This window comes from Crocodylus porosus, unplaced genomic scaffold, assembly GCF_001723895.1.
Source record: "Crocodylus porosus isolate Cpor-Errol unplaced genomic scaffold, CroPor_comp1, whole genome shotgun sequence".
Taxonomy (NCBI): domain Eukaryota; kingdom Metazoa; phylum Chordata; order Crocodylia; family Crocodylidae; genus Crocodylus; species Crocodylus porosus.
Genome location: NW_017728931.1, coordinates 44,011,726 through 44,028,533, shown reverse-complemented (window position 1 = coordinate 44,028,533; position 16,808 = coordinate 44,011,726). Strand labels below are relative to the sequence as shown.

Sequence of the window (16,808 nt, the reverse complement as noted above, 5' to 3'; positions counted from 1 at the left end):
CCATGGCCTTTTGACACTGGCTTTGCCAACTGTGATGCAAGTAAAACTTTTCCGACAGTTCCATATCGGTGTTGGGCATCTTGTAGAGTGCGGTGGGCAGCTAAAACAAGATGGTCTTAGTCATGCGCTGTTGCCCAAATATGGATATCCATGTAACTAACTGTAACAGTTAAGTCGTTGTTTAGGTTGACCGCGTGAAGCTTGGTGTTTTCGCATTGCGTGATTAGATCCTGGACGGCTTGGTCGTCTTTGGAAGTCCGTGGGTCTGAAGGAAAACAATACCCGAATTGGCGGAGGTTCTTTTGAAGCTTAGCGAGTATTGCGAGTCCCTTAGGTTGGACATAATGTCGAAGCCAATTGATGCGTCCTAGTATTTGTTGGAGTTCTTTTCGTGACGGGTTGCTGTTGTGACGACTAGGAAGTGGTGAGATCAGTTCGCTCGGCAGTTTGTAGCTGTCTCCACGGGCCTTTAAACTTGGTTCCGAGGAAAGTGATGTCATTTGAGGGATCGAGGCATGACTTTTGTCAGTTTATTGTCCAGCCTGCATCCGTAAGGTGTTGAATCAGTCGTTGTGCCAAAGATGCAACTGTTGAGAGGTCCTGGCCGAGAATAGCGATGTCATCCATATAACTGCACAGAAGGATGTCACTTGGGAACTGTTGATTTTGCTTGAGTTCACTTAGACATTTATTCATGGCTTCTGTGGTGAGGGCAGGAGAGTTACAGTAGCCCTGTGGACAGACATTCCATCTGTACATTTTTCCCTCGATGCACATATTAAGTACTCCCAAGTGATCGTCGATGGGGATGGAGAAGAACATATCCTTCATGTCAATGGTTACTCCTACCCAAGGCTGACTTTGATACTCAGCTATGTTGCACAGTTGCTGAGGAAGGTCTGAAATATTTGGCTGGATGATGGATGCACAATGTTTGTTCACCATGCGATAGTCAACAACGAGCCGGGCTTCATCTGGGCATCCAGGCTTGGCTATGCCCCATCCAGCTGATAAGGAAATACTTTCAGAAACAGGCATGATGCGACCTTTTTGCTCCAAGCGGAATAGCAGGGTTTGAAGAGAGGCTTGCAGCGACGCTTTAGTTGGGATGGGTCGGTATCGCCAAGCAGTTGTGTTACACAAAGGTGGACGATAGCAGTTGTCTGGTGACACGGCAAGTGGAAGAGCTTGCAACACTTGTTCTTTGAGTTTTAATGCGCGAATTGCGGGGACGCCTAGGAGATTGATGCCCTCTAGAACACCTGTTAGCACTTTTCGATAACCCTTTACCAAAAATCCAATTACAGGTGTGGGCTTTACGGCATTCAGGCCTTGTACTATGATGACTTACTTCGTCACCTGATGGGGTACATCAGTGGTAATCACGCTGACTTGGGCTCCTGTGTCAAGTAGGAATGAGACACGTACTTGTCTGAGAGGGTTTGTTGGATCGATGAGGGTGAGCTTGGCGTAAGGGTGAGGATCATCTGTAGTAGCTTCTTGGATTGCGCCATCGGACCTGCCGCAGCAACTACTCGTTTTTTGGCTGCTCGTTGTATTTGAAGCCCAGTTGTTCTGCGAGGAGTTTCTGTCCTTCATCTCCTAGCGCCCGTAGTTGAGCCTTGTTGAGTCTCGTGTGGTTCAACAAGAATCTGAACATGGCCCTCTCTTCCGCTGATCTTTGAGGCAGTGCTGCTCTGGGTGGGCCCCGGTGACTGGTCCCTCTGGGTGGTGCTTGAATTGGGCAGGCTGCAGCGTGGGCTTTAGGAGGGTTGCTCGCCATTGCCGATTGCAGGTGGGATATTAGGCCCAAGATGTTTGCCGACGCTCCATTCACACTTGGGTTAAGGACTAATTTTGCAGTAAGTCCTTGTGGACCTCCATATACATCAGTTGCAGCTTCGATGGCTTCATGGAGGCAGGGAACTCAACCTGGGTTATGTAGATAAAGTTGCGGCCATGCTGTACCCTGCTGCACTTGTGTCAGATTCAGAGGGTGTAGATTTGGGTTACACATGGCGTAAGAAACTCCGATTATGGCGTTGAGTAACTGAATGGCATTAGGTTGGTTGGGGCTGCCCTCATGCCAGATGTGTGATTTCCGCATAAGAACTTCTACTACCAAGGCCAGTAATGGTATTGGCCAATGTCCATTTCTCGTCACGGGGACTGCATCGGTAAGTAGCCCACCGCTCCAGGCTGTGTTCTGAACGAGTTGCATGGCTTCGTCTGAATCAAGAGCGTCCTGCCGCTATCACGAGGCGGCCTAGCCAGACTATAGGAGTTTCGTCGGGTTGAATTTCCATCTCTTTGCAGAGCTCACTCATTTCCATCCAAGTCCTGGGACGAGTGGTGGTGGTAGTTTGTGTGACACCACCCGCCTGAGTACGCTTGCATACGGTGATGGGTAAGGCTGAAGTCATCAGCTCTTTTTCGCCAGCTTTACTTTCGGTTTTCGTTAGCGGCACGTCATTGAGCCTTTCTAGATACGGTGGAGGCGGAGCGGTTGGCGGCACAGCGGTTGGCGGCGGAGCATGGTCTGGCCATGGAGCGGGCGTGACTACGTCTGGTGACGTTAGATTGTTCTTTGTTAGCGGGGCGGTGGCGGGAGGATAGCCCAGCCACTAGGTGGGCGTGGCCTTGTTCGGTGACGTCTCGTTGTTCGCCGTCAGTCCCTCTAGGCTTGGGTATAGTCTCCCCTTTGGCTCAGTTCCAATTTCTGGGCGTGGCTTGTTGTCGTCAGTGCCATTTACGGGCGGTGGCTTCTCCGTTTGTGTACCGGCATCTTTTTGTTGTAACTCCTGTTTTTGTTCAGTGCCATCTTGGAGCGCTGGTGGAGTGCTGCACTTTACCGCCAGATCCTCAGCAGTCTTGCTAGCCGTACCCAGCTGTGAATCAAAATTCGCAACCTCGCGCAGCAAGATAGACACAGTATGGAACAAAACATTAATCATCTTTCCTTTGTCCCATTTGGGACCAGTCCACTTTGTCACCGTACGGCGCTCTGATTCTAGGGCTTCGCAGAGCTGCATCAGCAGTTCGTGCCTGCGTGAGTCAGGTGGCAGGTTTGGGCAGTTGAACTTGTCGGCCGGAGTACCCTCTCCCCCTTCCCGTATATGTCAGATGCAGCGAGCAAATTCTTGGGCTGGTGTCGGGTTCACCACGCTGTCAGGTTTTACTCGCGCCAGAGACAAGCTCCCGACCCCGTCTCTGGGCCGAAAGGTGACTCCATCTCGGCTCATAACGCATCCGAAGGAGCTTGGCTCCAACTGAATGGCCCACTCCTTGCCCCTTTTTTCTCTGATAAGAGACACATACCTGGTGATCAATGGGTCAATGAGACCATCTGCTTGGTGGTAAATAACGTGAGCCCATAGATCATTTGAGTTTGCACAGTAACGGTCTCCAGTACGCCATGGGCAGTGACGTATTAACTCTGACTCCATTCCACCTCCCCTGGATCCTGGTCATGACGCCATGTTGCGCCCTGATGACCAGTACACCCTTGACCTGTGAGCCTGGGTCAGCACGACCGGCTTGGCGCTAGGAGGGATTTATGACCGGACAGGTGGGGGTTAACGGCGAGCAGGAGTCAGATGATTTAACGCGTGATGCTTACACAGAAAGTTTATTTTACTTACGCTACTGATGTGATGCAGTGTAGGCAGAGGAGTTGATTTATTCAGTTACAGCATGCAGATATCATGTTACCCAGCATTTACAGGATGGGTAAGAAAGTTGTTTGTTACAGATTCCAAGCAATTCACACAAGCCGTTGCAGTCTGCAGATTACTGAGAGCTCTTTATAAGAAAGATAACAAGGGAGATAATCGAGCCGGCAAGGACGGGGTTATGCCAAGATAAAGATTAGAGGCGGCGAGATGTTTGTAAGAGGCCACTTTACAAACTGCATCTCCTGGGTGTGCGTGTGGAGAGTTCTCCGCTTTGGGCGGAAGTTCTTTCAAAGTTATACTTGGCCAGCGTAGCCAATTACTACACGCCAGGCATGAATAATTAACAGGTTGGCACTTGTGCTTTCTTTGTTTGCTCAGGTTTCATGCTGGCAGCCCATCCTTCAAGAAATGGGGGGCTTTTCTTTTAGTCTAGGTGGTACTGAGCTTGTTTGGTCACAAGAGGGTAAGCACAACACGTTATTCTGATCTTACAGTTTCATTGAAGTCAGCTAATCTCGTTACTATAGGTACTTTATCTTTCGTGCTGTGCTGTCAAGGTCAGTTTCTCTCTCTCGTATGTGAGCTCAAGTGATTTGAAATGAGGCACAGACAGGGGTGTATATATACAGTACTGTTACAAACTAAAAAATAATAGTGTGAGACTACAATTACAGAGTTTGTTGTGTTAGTCTCTGACCTTTTGCATCTGACCTTTTGCCATCGGCATCCAAAATCAAAGACTTTAATCTATGACAGTCTATACATCCAATTAATACACCTGAATTTTCTGAGGGGAAATTCAAGCTTATTGTAAGTATTCTCAGGTACACATCTATATGTACACTACTGTTGGAAGAAGTTCAGTCTGGGACTTCTCCTACCCCCCTGTCCTGCTGTGCCCCCCTGCAGCATCCAGGGAGAGACCCAGGCTCCCTCAGGTGCTAGCCCCAGGCTAGCAGGGGACATGGGGACCAGGTCTGGCCTCCAGGGAACAGGGGAGCTGTCCAGAAGTGGGAGGGAGCTCCCAGCCACATGGAGCTAGGGATTGCAGCCTGGCTTGGTGGTTCTGGCTTGGGACAATGCCCTGGGCCCAAGCAGTGGGAGAAAGCAGTACTGGGGCCAGGGAGTAGACATGAGGGGGAAGCAGCGCTGGTCACCAGCACTGCTTCCTTCTCATGTCTCCCCTCAACCCCATTCTGGCAGTGCTGCCTCCCTGCTTCTCCCCCTAGTCCTGATGCTGCTTTCCCGTGTCTTCCTCTGGTCTTGGCCCTGCTTGCTCTGGTTCCAGTACTGTTTCCCTCCCCGGTCCCAGCACCTATTCTCTCCCCCATGTCTCCCTGCCAGCCCTAGTGCTGCTCCCCTTCCTGCCCCCCTGGCCTCTCCCCTGGTCCCATTGTTGCTCATCTCCCAGCTCCTGGGGAGGTGGGGGAAGTAATAGGTTCCATATGCATATGTAAACACCAGCTCTTTACTACACATTAGATTAGTCTAATTGCACACTAAAGCATCTTGTGTAGAGGCACCCACTGCATATTGAAATGGTAAAGACCATCTGTGAGTGTAGTATTTTACCTTAGCTTTATATATATAGGGATCAATTGTTTTCTTTACTAGGCAAAACCCTCATGAGAATTTAAAAGCAAATCCTTGAGTATCCAACCATGTTTGGGGTAAAGCTTCATCCAAATTTCCAAGGATTATGTGGCAAGGTAAGAAAGGGCACGCTGTGACTGGCATAGTGTGAGCATGTTAAGTGTGTAGGGTAGAAGGACAAGTGGATGCTAACAGCAATTACACTCGATCCTCTTCCCTGGATTGATAATACATAGAGAGGGGAAGGGAGCTATGTAATGAAACAATTCAGATCCATGTTATAAAACAGGAATTTCCAGTGGAGAGGTAAGTTTTCTTTATTAACACTGACAGCGGCATCCATCTAATTTATCATTCACTAACTAACATGGCTTTTCTTTTTGCTTTAGAATATGTTCCGTCAGCAACAAAAGGTTTTCCAACAGGCGAGAATAGTTCAGAATCAGAGACTGAAAACAATTAAACAGCTGTATGATCAGTTCTTGAAGGTCCAGTATATATACACTTTTTGTAAACTACATGAACCTTGAATAAGACTGTTTTGAAATTCACAGTTAAAGCAGAATTCAAGTACTATAATGTGTCAAGAATTAATAGTTTGTTTAAGCATAATAGTAGAGCTTTGCACAAGTTTTCTGTAATTAAATCAGCTTGGTTACTTTTAAGTATATTTCCATTCTTTTTAACTAAGATCTTGTCTACACATGTATGTTGCCCTTATTTGACACACACTTGTTTAAATAAATAACTGACTTAAATAAGCAAGCCACTCAGGCCCCTGTGTGGACACACTTCTCTTAAATTGATTATATCTGTACACATGCCAAAACTAAAAACTACAGTCAGGTTTAAATAAAACTGAGTACAGATGCAGATGTTTGTGCTAGATTAAACATATCACAGTTCCAGTTAAACCACTGCAACAGTGTGTTTATGTAGATCAGCCCTTAGATTTTTATTAATGTTAGGAATAATTGCATTGCTTTATTTAAAGTGTTCTGTATTCTTCTTTAAAAACTGTAAGCCAAAATTTAAGACTTTTTACACTTCAGCTGAGGCAACCATCTCCCTAAAAGTAGAAACTAAAACAAAGACAGGATAGTGACCTCTCATCAGGAAACTTTTTTTTTTTTTTTTTTTTTTAAGAAATAAACTATTTCTTGCAAGATAAATCCCCATTTTAAAAAAGTATTCTTTTTGTGAGATGGTATGTTTTATTTACTAAATGTGCTTTCCAGAAAAGCATTGAGCAAACTGAGAATTACTTACATTAAACAGCTAAGTAATTCAATCCAGTGCTAGCAAAAGAGTCAGTCAGCCAACAATAAGGATCTCATGTAAAAGTGGAAACAGTAGATCAGTTAATAGGCTCTTCTGATTTACTGACTTTTATGGTCTTTGTTGACTTACAACACTACATATTTGCAAGCACTGTTTTTGATGTCACGTTTAGAGAAGAAAGTAGACGCTATATACACATGCTTAATATACACACTTAACAGTTAAATGCCTTAATGTATTCTTATTATCAGTAATTTAAGATAAACATACTATATTGTATTTTGTCCATCCTTTCAACCTCAAAATATAGGTAAAAGTGAATAATAGAACCAAGTTAAACTAAAAATCTGATTTAAGACAGGTGACCAGTTAAAAGATACCAGTCTGTATAATTCCCTGAACTGACTTCCTGCTCCTGGGGCAGGGAGCTAGACTCAAAGATCTTCCAAGGTCCCTTCCAGCCCCAATGTCTATGAAATCTATGTGTACTGACAAGCATCACCTAAAAGCCAATCTATGCTAGTAGTGTGATAGTTTGGCTAGGCATGAATGCTTTTCAAAATGTAAGTTATCTAGTTTAAAACAAGAATAATTCCAAGTTTAATAGTTTTATATTAATTTATAACCATAATTAATGTTAAGTTAAAATTAATAGCTACCAAAACAGGAAAAACAATTACATTCAGTCAAAAATGTAAACAAATCCATGAAAAACTGAGAAATTACAATATAATTTCTTGTTTCAGGGTCTGAAGTGAGATTTTTAAGGGAAAAAATGAGTTTTCAAAATGTCTGATAGCACTGAATGAAGAAAAATCACCTTTGGAAAAACTGGAAAAGTTTGGAAATGTCAGTAAAAAAAATTCAAAGCATTCATTCCGTTGCAGTGTGTGCAGACAGAAAAAATGCTTTTTTCTTAAAGCAAATAAAAATTCAAACTTGTTTTGTCTAAAATTTCTGGAAACAAAAAAAATACTTTATCAAATAAAATCCCCTTCTGAACCTATTTTTGCTGAGGAAATTTTTAGCAACTTTAACCAGCTTTTGTTTAGAGTATTACAATATGTTTGAAATCACATGTGCTGTCAGGACATGCTGCTATTAACAAATCCACAGTAACTGAACTGATCTTAATTTTACATGAAACTCTAATGAGTATATTTAATCAATATTACCTAAAAAGCTGTATTAGAAGTAATAATATTTGGAAAAAGCTGTCTTAATGGTGTAGTGCAAATGGAGGGTGAAGCAATGCTACAATCTTTCATTCCAAGTAAAACTAGAATGTAGAGATTGAGCTCAATATTGTGCCCACACAATCTCAACTGCGTGTGTGCACAAGTGGCCCCAGCTATCAGAATGGAATGAGTCCCATGTGTAAGCATGATCTAAAACATCTGCAAGATAAGTCCAAATTAGTATGAGGAAAACAAGGTAATCATAACAGGTGAATGCAAAAGAAATAAGGATGTTAGCAAGGACTTTTAATCAGATGCTTTGCAGCTGCAGATGTGATAGGCTTCTGTTAGGGAAAAATAACTTTAGGTGCAGCACAGTAAAAATTCTAACCAGTTGGCTGTCTAATTAAAAAAAAAAAAAAAAACAGTATAGTGTTGTACACAGGGTATGTGTTTCTAGAGTAGCAGCATATTTTCCAGTTATATGAGAACTACAGAAGATATATGCCACCTTTGGCAAACAACTTGTTGAGTTTGAGACTGGATTGTTTTGAAATCCAGTTCAACTGACAATGAAAATAATTGTTCTGTAATATTTAGAGCATGGAAGATATGGAAAAGAATAATGAAAATCTTCTAGCTGGTGCACAAAGTGAACTTCGCAAGGAAATGGCGATGTTGCAAAAGAAAATTATGATGGACACTGTAAGTATTGGCATTGATTTTTTGGGGAGAGGGAGGAAATCAGTCCAAAAAAATGAAAGGAGAAAAATAATTTAATTATTAATTAGCTCTTAATTAGCTCAGTAGGCCTGACAAAAGTGGTATTTTTCCCTAATTGTTTTGTTATCTGTGTTCAATTTTATCTCCTTTTCTTGTAACAGCAACAACAAGAGATGGCAACTGTTCGGAAGTCTCTTCAGTCCATGTTATTCTGATGGTTCATTGAACAACTTGTACCTAAGTAACATGATATAATTATAACAGTTAGCTTTAGCTATAGAAAAATAAGCCTACTGCTTTAAAATTCCGTTTTCTATATGTTCACATAAAACAAACCATGGCATGGATTGTTTCAAGTACTTCCTGTTCAATAATTGCTAGTGAAATTGAGACAGCTAAGCCTATCAGACCATAAAAGTGGATTCTTCACTCTAATTTCCTTTTTCCAAGTTTACTTGAATTGTCCTTAGTTTTTTACTTTATCATTTGAAGTGGACTGTCCAAAAGGTGATATTATAAACACATGATGTGTGATTCTGAATTGTAAGTAGGCAGCTTTAATGCTAAATGGAACACAATTCCACCAACACATAGCTAGGGCCCTACTGAATTCATGGCAGAAGTAGGCTGCACTGCAGCTCCTTTAAATCTTGCAAGTCAATCCTAACTGGCAGTGAAGTAAAAACCACGGTTTTAAATATGGCACCATTCGTACCTCCCTGCCGCTGATTGGCCAAGGGGCCCCAGGTGGCCCTGCTGCTTGTTGCTGACTAGCAGGGAAACAAGAACAGTGCCATGCTTAAAACTGCAATTTTGCTTCCCCACCAAACTGAGAGCAAGCCACAAGTGGGGCCCCTCCACCAATCAGCAGCTGGGGGGAGGGACATAGAAGGGAAACCTGCTAGATTAAAAGGAGCCTCACCTCCACCATGAATTCAGTAAGCCCCTACATATAGCAGCAGAAGATTAAAAGGGGCACCCTGGACATCTGCTGTTAAGCAAAATGCTAAGTCTGAAAAATATTTGTTTGTAAGCTAAAGAAACAATAAAAATCATCATAGGCTTATATGTACATTTTTTGTAGGTTTAGCCCAGTATTGTATCTGAAGTTTTAAGGATTTGTGATACACAAGAATTAAAGTTTAGCTGCTGCTGTAAGTTTTGTTTAGTTTTCTACCATTCCAGGATGTGGTTTTATTAAACATTAGGAACCTTATTGAAAGCTTTACCATGCTACAATAATGAATTTGTCAAAGCACGTTACTCAAATTTAAAAAAGGTATTCCAGCTTTACAGGGTAACTAATAGAATTAGTTTAAATAAACATCATTTTATGTTAACAACAGGAATGCAGCAATTCAATAAATACCACACATTTAAGAGTTGGAACATGTATTGTGAATTCTTGTGTACCAATAAAAAATATCCCAAAGATATCCCAAAGCAGGTTCCCGCATCCAGAACTGTAGTTCAAATGTTAGCGTTTGCTGTTTGAAAGAATTAGCAGTTTAATAAAGGCTTATGATTTTAAAAGAAATTCTTTATATTGTGTGCATTACATAATACAGATTTTTGTCATCACAGAAAAAATTGTTTATGCACATACAACTTAGAAAAACCCCAAAATATTTTAATATATGGCTGTTGCCTGCTTAATGCCACAAATAACCAAGGAATTAATGTTCTCATGTTATCAAAGCTAAAGTTTTGATTCTGTAGTAATATACAAATAAGGAGAGGAGGAGTAACATATCCAGTTTTTCTAGAGTGCCCTGAAAAATGAAGGTTTTTAAAAATGCAAAGTATTCCAAAACCAGTCCATACAGATTCTCTACAATTTAATTTGTCCCCTGATTAGCATTTACATGATCAAACTAGGGTCATCTGGAGACAAGTTCCCCAGTTTTTGACTACTCGCTGGATTCTGGAACCAGTGATTTTTCAGAGTGCTAGTGTCATGCTATTTTCTGGATAGGGAGGTCTAGGCCAGCTGTTGATGATGCCAGAACAATTCAGTCCCCATTTAAAAACTGGGGTAGAGTAGGGGAACAACATTAGTTCTCTAAAGCAGCAATTTCTTATGGCCTATTTAGAAAGTACTCAACTGCTTGTTTGGAATTAACAGCCACCCTTCCACACTTCCATAATTACTAGGGCTCAGAATTAGTGAAATAAGAATTCAGGGAGCTTCAGCAATGACTCAGGTTGGTATGACATAACTTCAAGTGCGTGGCTCTTCGGTGGCTTCTTAGCAATTGTTCGTGATTTAACATAATTACATGTAATTAAAAATTTTAGCTATGACAAACTCTAAACTGTCCCTTAAGGATCAAGAGGTAATGATGTAAAGTTTATTCAACATTTTCTATAACATTGAAATGAAAGACCACTTCTTTTACATAGGAAGTACAGGTTAGGAACCTGCTTAATCTGAAAATATCACTGGGCCTTCTCTTTAAGTAGTTCTCTCACTAACAGTATTTAGACACACTAAAGAATTTTACTTGAAACAAATCTAACTGCTAAAATTGTTGTCATTAATAAATTTTACTTTATATAAAATTGTGCAAGTAAACTGAATATTCATGTTCTTGCAAATTTCATCCAGTTTACTGAGAAAATAAAGAGGATTTATTCAGAGGTAGGTGAATTTTTATGCCGTAGCCAGGAGATCAAAACAATCATGAAATTAGTGCAGCAAGAAAAAAGTTAATTCAATTCCATTTTTCTGGCATCAGTACAGCGTCAGGTCAGAGATCCTCTTTTCATGCAGGATTTTCTCCCAAAGCTGAGTCTCTTTCAAGTTTACCAGATCCCTGCACATGCAAGGCAGCTGGTTGGAAAAACGTCAACTTTCATTTGTCAATTCAACATGTTGAAGAAAGCTCATCTTCAAGAGCTTCATTACTCCATTTCTACAGAAACAGATTTTTGTTGTGAAAAGTACTTAAGGTTATATTTTAAAAGGCTATTAGACCTTTATCCTATTTGCTTAACTACAAGGCTGGTATGGTGTAAATTCTCAGTGAACAATAGCTTTCATCTCTCTAGCTTTTTGGGGAGGGTTTGTTTGTTGTTTTGTTGCTATTATTGCTTTTTATGCTCACTTGTAGATTAGCAAAGATCAGGCTAGATCATTAGAAGACAAATGATAGATATTTTATAGAACAAATGTGTCTGCCGATTTGTCTCACTCTCTCTCACATAACTTTTGTATTATCTTTGATGTTGGACAATGTTTGACAATATATTTACTTAGGAAATTCTATCTAGTATTTGGAAACAAATCTTTTGAGGTTCAGTGTGGTACAAGTTAGATTAGATTCCTGGTATAATGTATACTTGGCTGTTAGATAATATATTCATTTTGAAATATAGCTGCAGACAAGGTATTTTACCACTGAGCTAAAATAAGATCTGTGAATATATTTCAAAGGAAATGACATACTCATATTGCACTGTCATGTTCGAAGTGAAAAAGAAGGATCTTGATCAGATCTCTAAGCTCATGGGCCAAAGTTCAGTCTTCTCATTTAACCTTCAGTTTTGCACTTTCAATTTTACAGACAGTGATACAGACAGCCCATTAATATTAATACTGTTTACATGTCAAATTATCCAATTCTGTCTGCAAATCATGTAATTAATAATGAAGCATCAACAAGCAACCCTACAAATTATGATGAGTGAAAACTAGAGACCAGAACTTGAAATACAGAACACTCATAAATATATTCAATAGCAGCAGCTTGTTTGGGTTTAGATTTTTAGGCTTCCTCAGTATCCAGTATCCCAAAAAACAATTTTCAAATCATTCTGGAGTTTTAAATCTAGTAGCACTTTTTTATTATTATTATTTAAATTAAAAGCTTGGGCTTGTGGAATACTGATCTCCCACTGACTTCAGACACCATATCATCTTAGCAGCAGCAGCAGCAGCAAGCATGCACCTGGACAACTGCTTATGCCAGAATTAAATTTCAAAATAATTTATGCCTTTATTTTATATATGTGGAAGCCTTTGACTAAAATTCATAGCAATATTCCGCCAAAGCTTAGAAACTGAAAAATTAAGGAGAAAATGTTGGCCATTTTCCTTTGTGAAATCACACAGCTCTAAGAATTCTAGTTAGCTAGTACTTAAACTTTGCAGTTGTATCCATATACCAAAAGTAAAATATTCCATCTATTGATTAAGGAATAGCTTGTACATAATTGAAAGTCCATTTCAGTTCAGATGCTCATGATCAAAACCAACAACTGTACTCTCTAGAATATATTTAGAAATCTATCCCTGATTCAAAAATAAGAATCACAGATAGAATCTGCAGGACTTCATGTTTTTAAATAATCACATTTGATATTATCTGAACAAATTAACAAGCATTTCATTGCCTGTTTTCTTGAAAAGTTTTGTTATCTGTACTCCTGAAAAGATATCCTTCATTCAATATTCCCCTAACTGCTTCTCCTCTTCTCCTTGTGCTACTAGTCAGTCACTATGGTTTTGAACCTGTTCAGGTGCTTGTTGAGATGAAATCTTGAAGACATGTATGTGTAGGTGAGCAGCAATCTGCATGCACACTCCAGTGGCATATCTCAGTAAATCAAACAAGGATATAAACTACAAAATGAAAAGAAGAGTGTAAGGCACCAAAAGGTCCACATAGTGTTAAGTTTTAAAACTGCTACTGCAATTTTTTTTTTATATATATATATATAAAAAAATCACTACTGATTCATGCAAATCAGAAACTTGATGTTAAGTTATTTTATACACAAAATATAACCTGAATTCATTAATGTAAATCGTAAGCCCCCAGGATTGGTCCTAAACTCTAGCTCAAAACCTTGAGTTATAGTTACTCTATACAGAAACAGTTAAATCAGAGAAAAAAAATCTAAATGAATATGGGAGAACTCTTCAACCCCTCACTTCAACTATATCCTCATATAAAACTGGACCTCTAAAATACTCATTTGAATCCACTTAAATAGTTAAAATTTACAAAAAAAAATGCTTACCAATGCAATCCACAGAACTATATATTCATCAATAAAACTGTTGAAGTATTGGTTCAAAAACAGAAGCCCTGGCCCAATGAATGCAGTGTCCTGAAGATAGATTTCACTTTTTGTCATATGAGCCACCTATTAAAGAAAAAACCCCACAAATGTCTAAAGTTAAAAAGTTTTAGCAAAGAAAATTTAGGGGACACAAAGTACTATTTGAAGAAAAAGAGAACTACAAGTAAATAAAAGCTCTGGAAGGATAGTTAATAGTTTAAATCATAGTTTCTCAACCTGTGGTACACGTACCCCTGGGGGTATGCAAGACAGGCAGGGGGTATGCAGGTACCCCAACACTCGCTTTCTCATCCTCTTTTCCTCTCTGTGGCAAAAAATTTGGTGCAATTAAAAAAGTTAAATTCCCCAGTAATAGTTTGGTGTGCCGTACTTTGCATGGCACTGGGTTCAGCCCTCCTAGCTTTGGCCAACATCACCTCTAGCCCAGGTACATACTTGAGTTGTGCACCCCTGATGTAAGAGGTTTAAAGTAATGAAAAACTTGTGCCACCATATGAAACAACTGGTATGGCGGGAAGTTCCTACTGCCTCACCCAGATTGTCTCTTGGGGTGCCACACTTCCTGGACAGTATAGGTTTGTCACCCACATGCAGGGTCATGTCCTTGCAGCAGCAAAAATAATAGCGGCACAAATTTGTGCCACTACTTTTTGCCACTGTGCATGCGCCTGCATTTGTGCTTTGGTGCGGGGCAATATGCCCTGCTTTGGGCAAACTGCTGTTTCCCCACTTCTCCTGGCTCCCAGCATGCTGGATGAGCTGGGGCAGCATGAAAGGAAGGGAGGCGCTCTGGATGACAGCCAGAGCGTCTCCTTGGAGGACCAAGCCTCTGTCTCTGCCGGCACATACTCCTACGGTGTGTGCCATGCCGCTTTTTGGGTTTTTTGCTACTGGGATTTTCCAGTAGTGAATTTTGCCCTCACACTACAAATTTGCAGGGCAGGACATGTTTTAATATGCAGGGCATGAGGTTTGTAGTGCTGCAAAGAGGCCTGTGGTGCCACAAACCACATGTGCCTGCACGTCTGTATCTGGTATGTGTTTCCAGAAAGACTAACCTCACATCACACAGCTAGCCATGACTCTGGGAAAAAAAAAACCTGTTTTATTTCAGGGGTGGATGTTGTATGCAAGAAAATAAGTTTTTTTCCTGAAAAGGAAATTTATTTTAAAAGACATTGGGTTCTGCTACCATAAAGAGCATTTTCTGGCTAAACCCAAGATTCACCCTTTCCCTTTCTAATCCAGGCCTGCCTACAGCTTTCTTGCTTCTGCTTTTATTCCTAGGCACCATTTTATAATTATTTCAAAGTATACAGAGGTGAGTCTCCTCTCACAACAGGAAGAGACCTGGTTAGCTTCCTGTGTGACCAACACAAGTAGGACACCAACTACAAGAAGAGTGTAGTTGAATAAAGCAAAAAGGAATAGTATCACTCTAAAAAAAGTTTAGATTTAACAATATTAGCTGTTTACAAGTCACACTACAAAGTACAAAACTCCCAGGTCACAATGATTCTTAAACTCATGTTGCTTTCTTAAAGGACAACATTTAGGTGCCACCCTCCCCTCTGAATGTGGCCACTGAGAAAGTTATTACTGAAAGACTGATGCAACAACTAAAATGAAACAAGAATCAATTTTTGGACTTCATGAATTTTAGTTGTAAAAACGGAAAGAGGACTGTTTTTCCTCTGGATTTAACTAAAACTGCCTGCAAAGTACAGTAATTATCTGTAGGATGCCCAATACATTTGTGTGCATACCTGCAAAACACAACCCTGGCTGCACACTTCCCTCCCCCAGCCTAGTCCCCCAAGACAGAGATTGAACAAGGTCCTGAAGAACTGAGTGTTATGTCCAATATAGAAAGGACTGAATGGAAGAGGCTATGTACATAGAAAAACATTAGAAAATAGAAATCATTCTTCCTTCTGTGTAAATACAATCCCTGACTTTTCAATAAATCTTGCGGGGTGGGGAGCAGACAATCTTAACATTTTACAAAAGTTTTTATTTAAACACAAGCCACCATACTTGGATCCATCCCAGCCATAAAAAAAGACAGAGAACTGGACAGAGAACTTTGCTGAAGACACTGTCTTACCCTTTGGTGCTTGTTCCTAGCTCTGCTGTTAGTTTTTTGTACGTCTTCCAGCCTTATGCAGCCAACCCTTTTGTCCTGTGCTCTGTATATGCTCCTGAAGTCAAAGCAGGAGTCTGACCTGCTTACTGAAAACTAAATAGGATCTCCAGCCTCAGCCCTATTTCACTGTTTAGCTGTGCACTGAATCTTTGAGACAGAGAAGAGACTCAAAGCCTGTGCCTATATAAATCACAAGGGGGGGAGGGTGCAAAAAACAAAATACACACCAAACTCCAAAGCATTTACAGGTAGAACAACACTGAAAAAGGTGTTATAGCGACTTCTAATCTAGTAGAGAAAAATCTCATCTTGTTTGCAGTGTCTTCCTTACAGGTAATTAGAATAGCACTGAACATTAATGTAAGCTTAAATGTTATATTGTACTGTAAATTCAATTGAACTAAACCTGAGATTGTAACTCTCCAGTCAGCACTTCACTGGCAATGGCGGAAGTCAGCTCTGACAGCCAAAAACAACAAACAAAAAACACCAAACAAAAAACACACTATGGCTATAAGTGAATTACTACTAGATTTCGCACTTTTGAGAGAAATGAAAGAGAAAGCTGCACCTTTAAACTCTAAATACATGTAGTCATTGGTCACACTTTAAATGTTGCATCTTGAATTTGATGCGGACCACAGTTAGTTTATGGGTGCCCACTGAAAGACAAAGGCCTAGGTTAGGTTTGCAATAATGAATGCAGTACATTGTCAGAGCCGAGAGAAAAAAAAAATAATCGCACATTAGTTCTTATGAAAGGAAGGCAAAACACACTCAACACATGCTAAGTTCAACAACTGACAGGATTTCTTACCACCAATTTTTGTGTGATCTTAGCACTCACGAATCCAAATGTTAAGACATAGAGGCATGGGTGGTTTTCAAACAAATGAGTTGTAGATTTTTTATAGATCACAATTGCCAAGGTGATAATTAATCCTATATGGAGACCTGGTGAAAGAACACTAGTTCCCTGAAACAAAAGCAAAAAAAAAAAAGTGTTTTGCCATGACTTTTTAGAAGCAGTGACCAATCACAACTCACACTGAAATCAAATGGAATCAACTCCTGAGCATCTATGCAACAGCACCACTGGAGGTGGCTTTTTTTGGTTACACCACT

The 16,808-nt window shown here is 40.4% G+C and overlaps 2 protein-coding genes across 6 annotated transcripts in view; one reads left to right on the top strand and one right to left on the bottom strand.

The window, feature by feature from the left end:
* Positions 1-8,707, top strand: part of SYCP3 (synaptonemal complex protein 3) — a 21,821-nt gene extending 13,114 nt beyond the window's left edge. For 2 of the 5 annotated variants that reach the window (XM_019544736.1, XM_019544738.1), the window contains 3 exons: positions 5,657-5,755; positions 8,327-8,431; positions 8,611-8,707. In XM_019544736.1, the coding sequence (XP_019400281.1) occupies positions 5,657-5,755; positions 8,327-8,431; positions 8,611-8,664 (258 nt within the window). In that variant the 3' untranslated portion in view covers positions 8,665-8,707. Of the gene's footprint in view, positions 1-5,656; positions 5,756-8,326; positions 8,525-8,610 lie in introns of those variants that run through there. The other 3 variants (XM_019544734.1, XM_019544735.1, XM_019544737.1) reach the window with 2 other exon arrangements.
* CHPT1 (choline phosphotransferase 1) overlaps positions 8,600-16,808 on the bottom strand; it is a 20,678-nt gene continuing 12,469 nt past the window's right edge. The window contains exons 6-9 of the mRNA XM_019543894.1: positions 16,501-16,659; positions 13,475-13,600; positions 12,963-13,073; positions 8,600-8,686 (exon numbers count right to left, since the gene is read on the bottom strand). Coding sequence (XP_019399439.1) covers positions 8,669-8,686; positions 12,963-13,073; positions 13,475-13,600; positions 16,501-16,659 — 414 coding nt within the window. The 3' untranslated portion in view covers positions 8,600-8,668. The remainder of the gene's footprint in view (positions 8,687-12,962; positions 13,074-13,474; positions 13,601-16,500; positions 16,660-16,808) is intronic.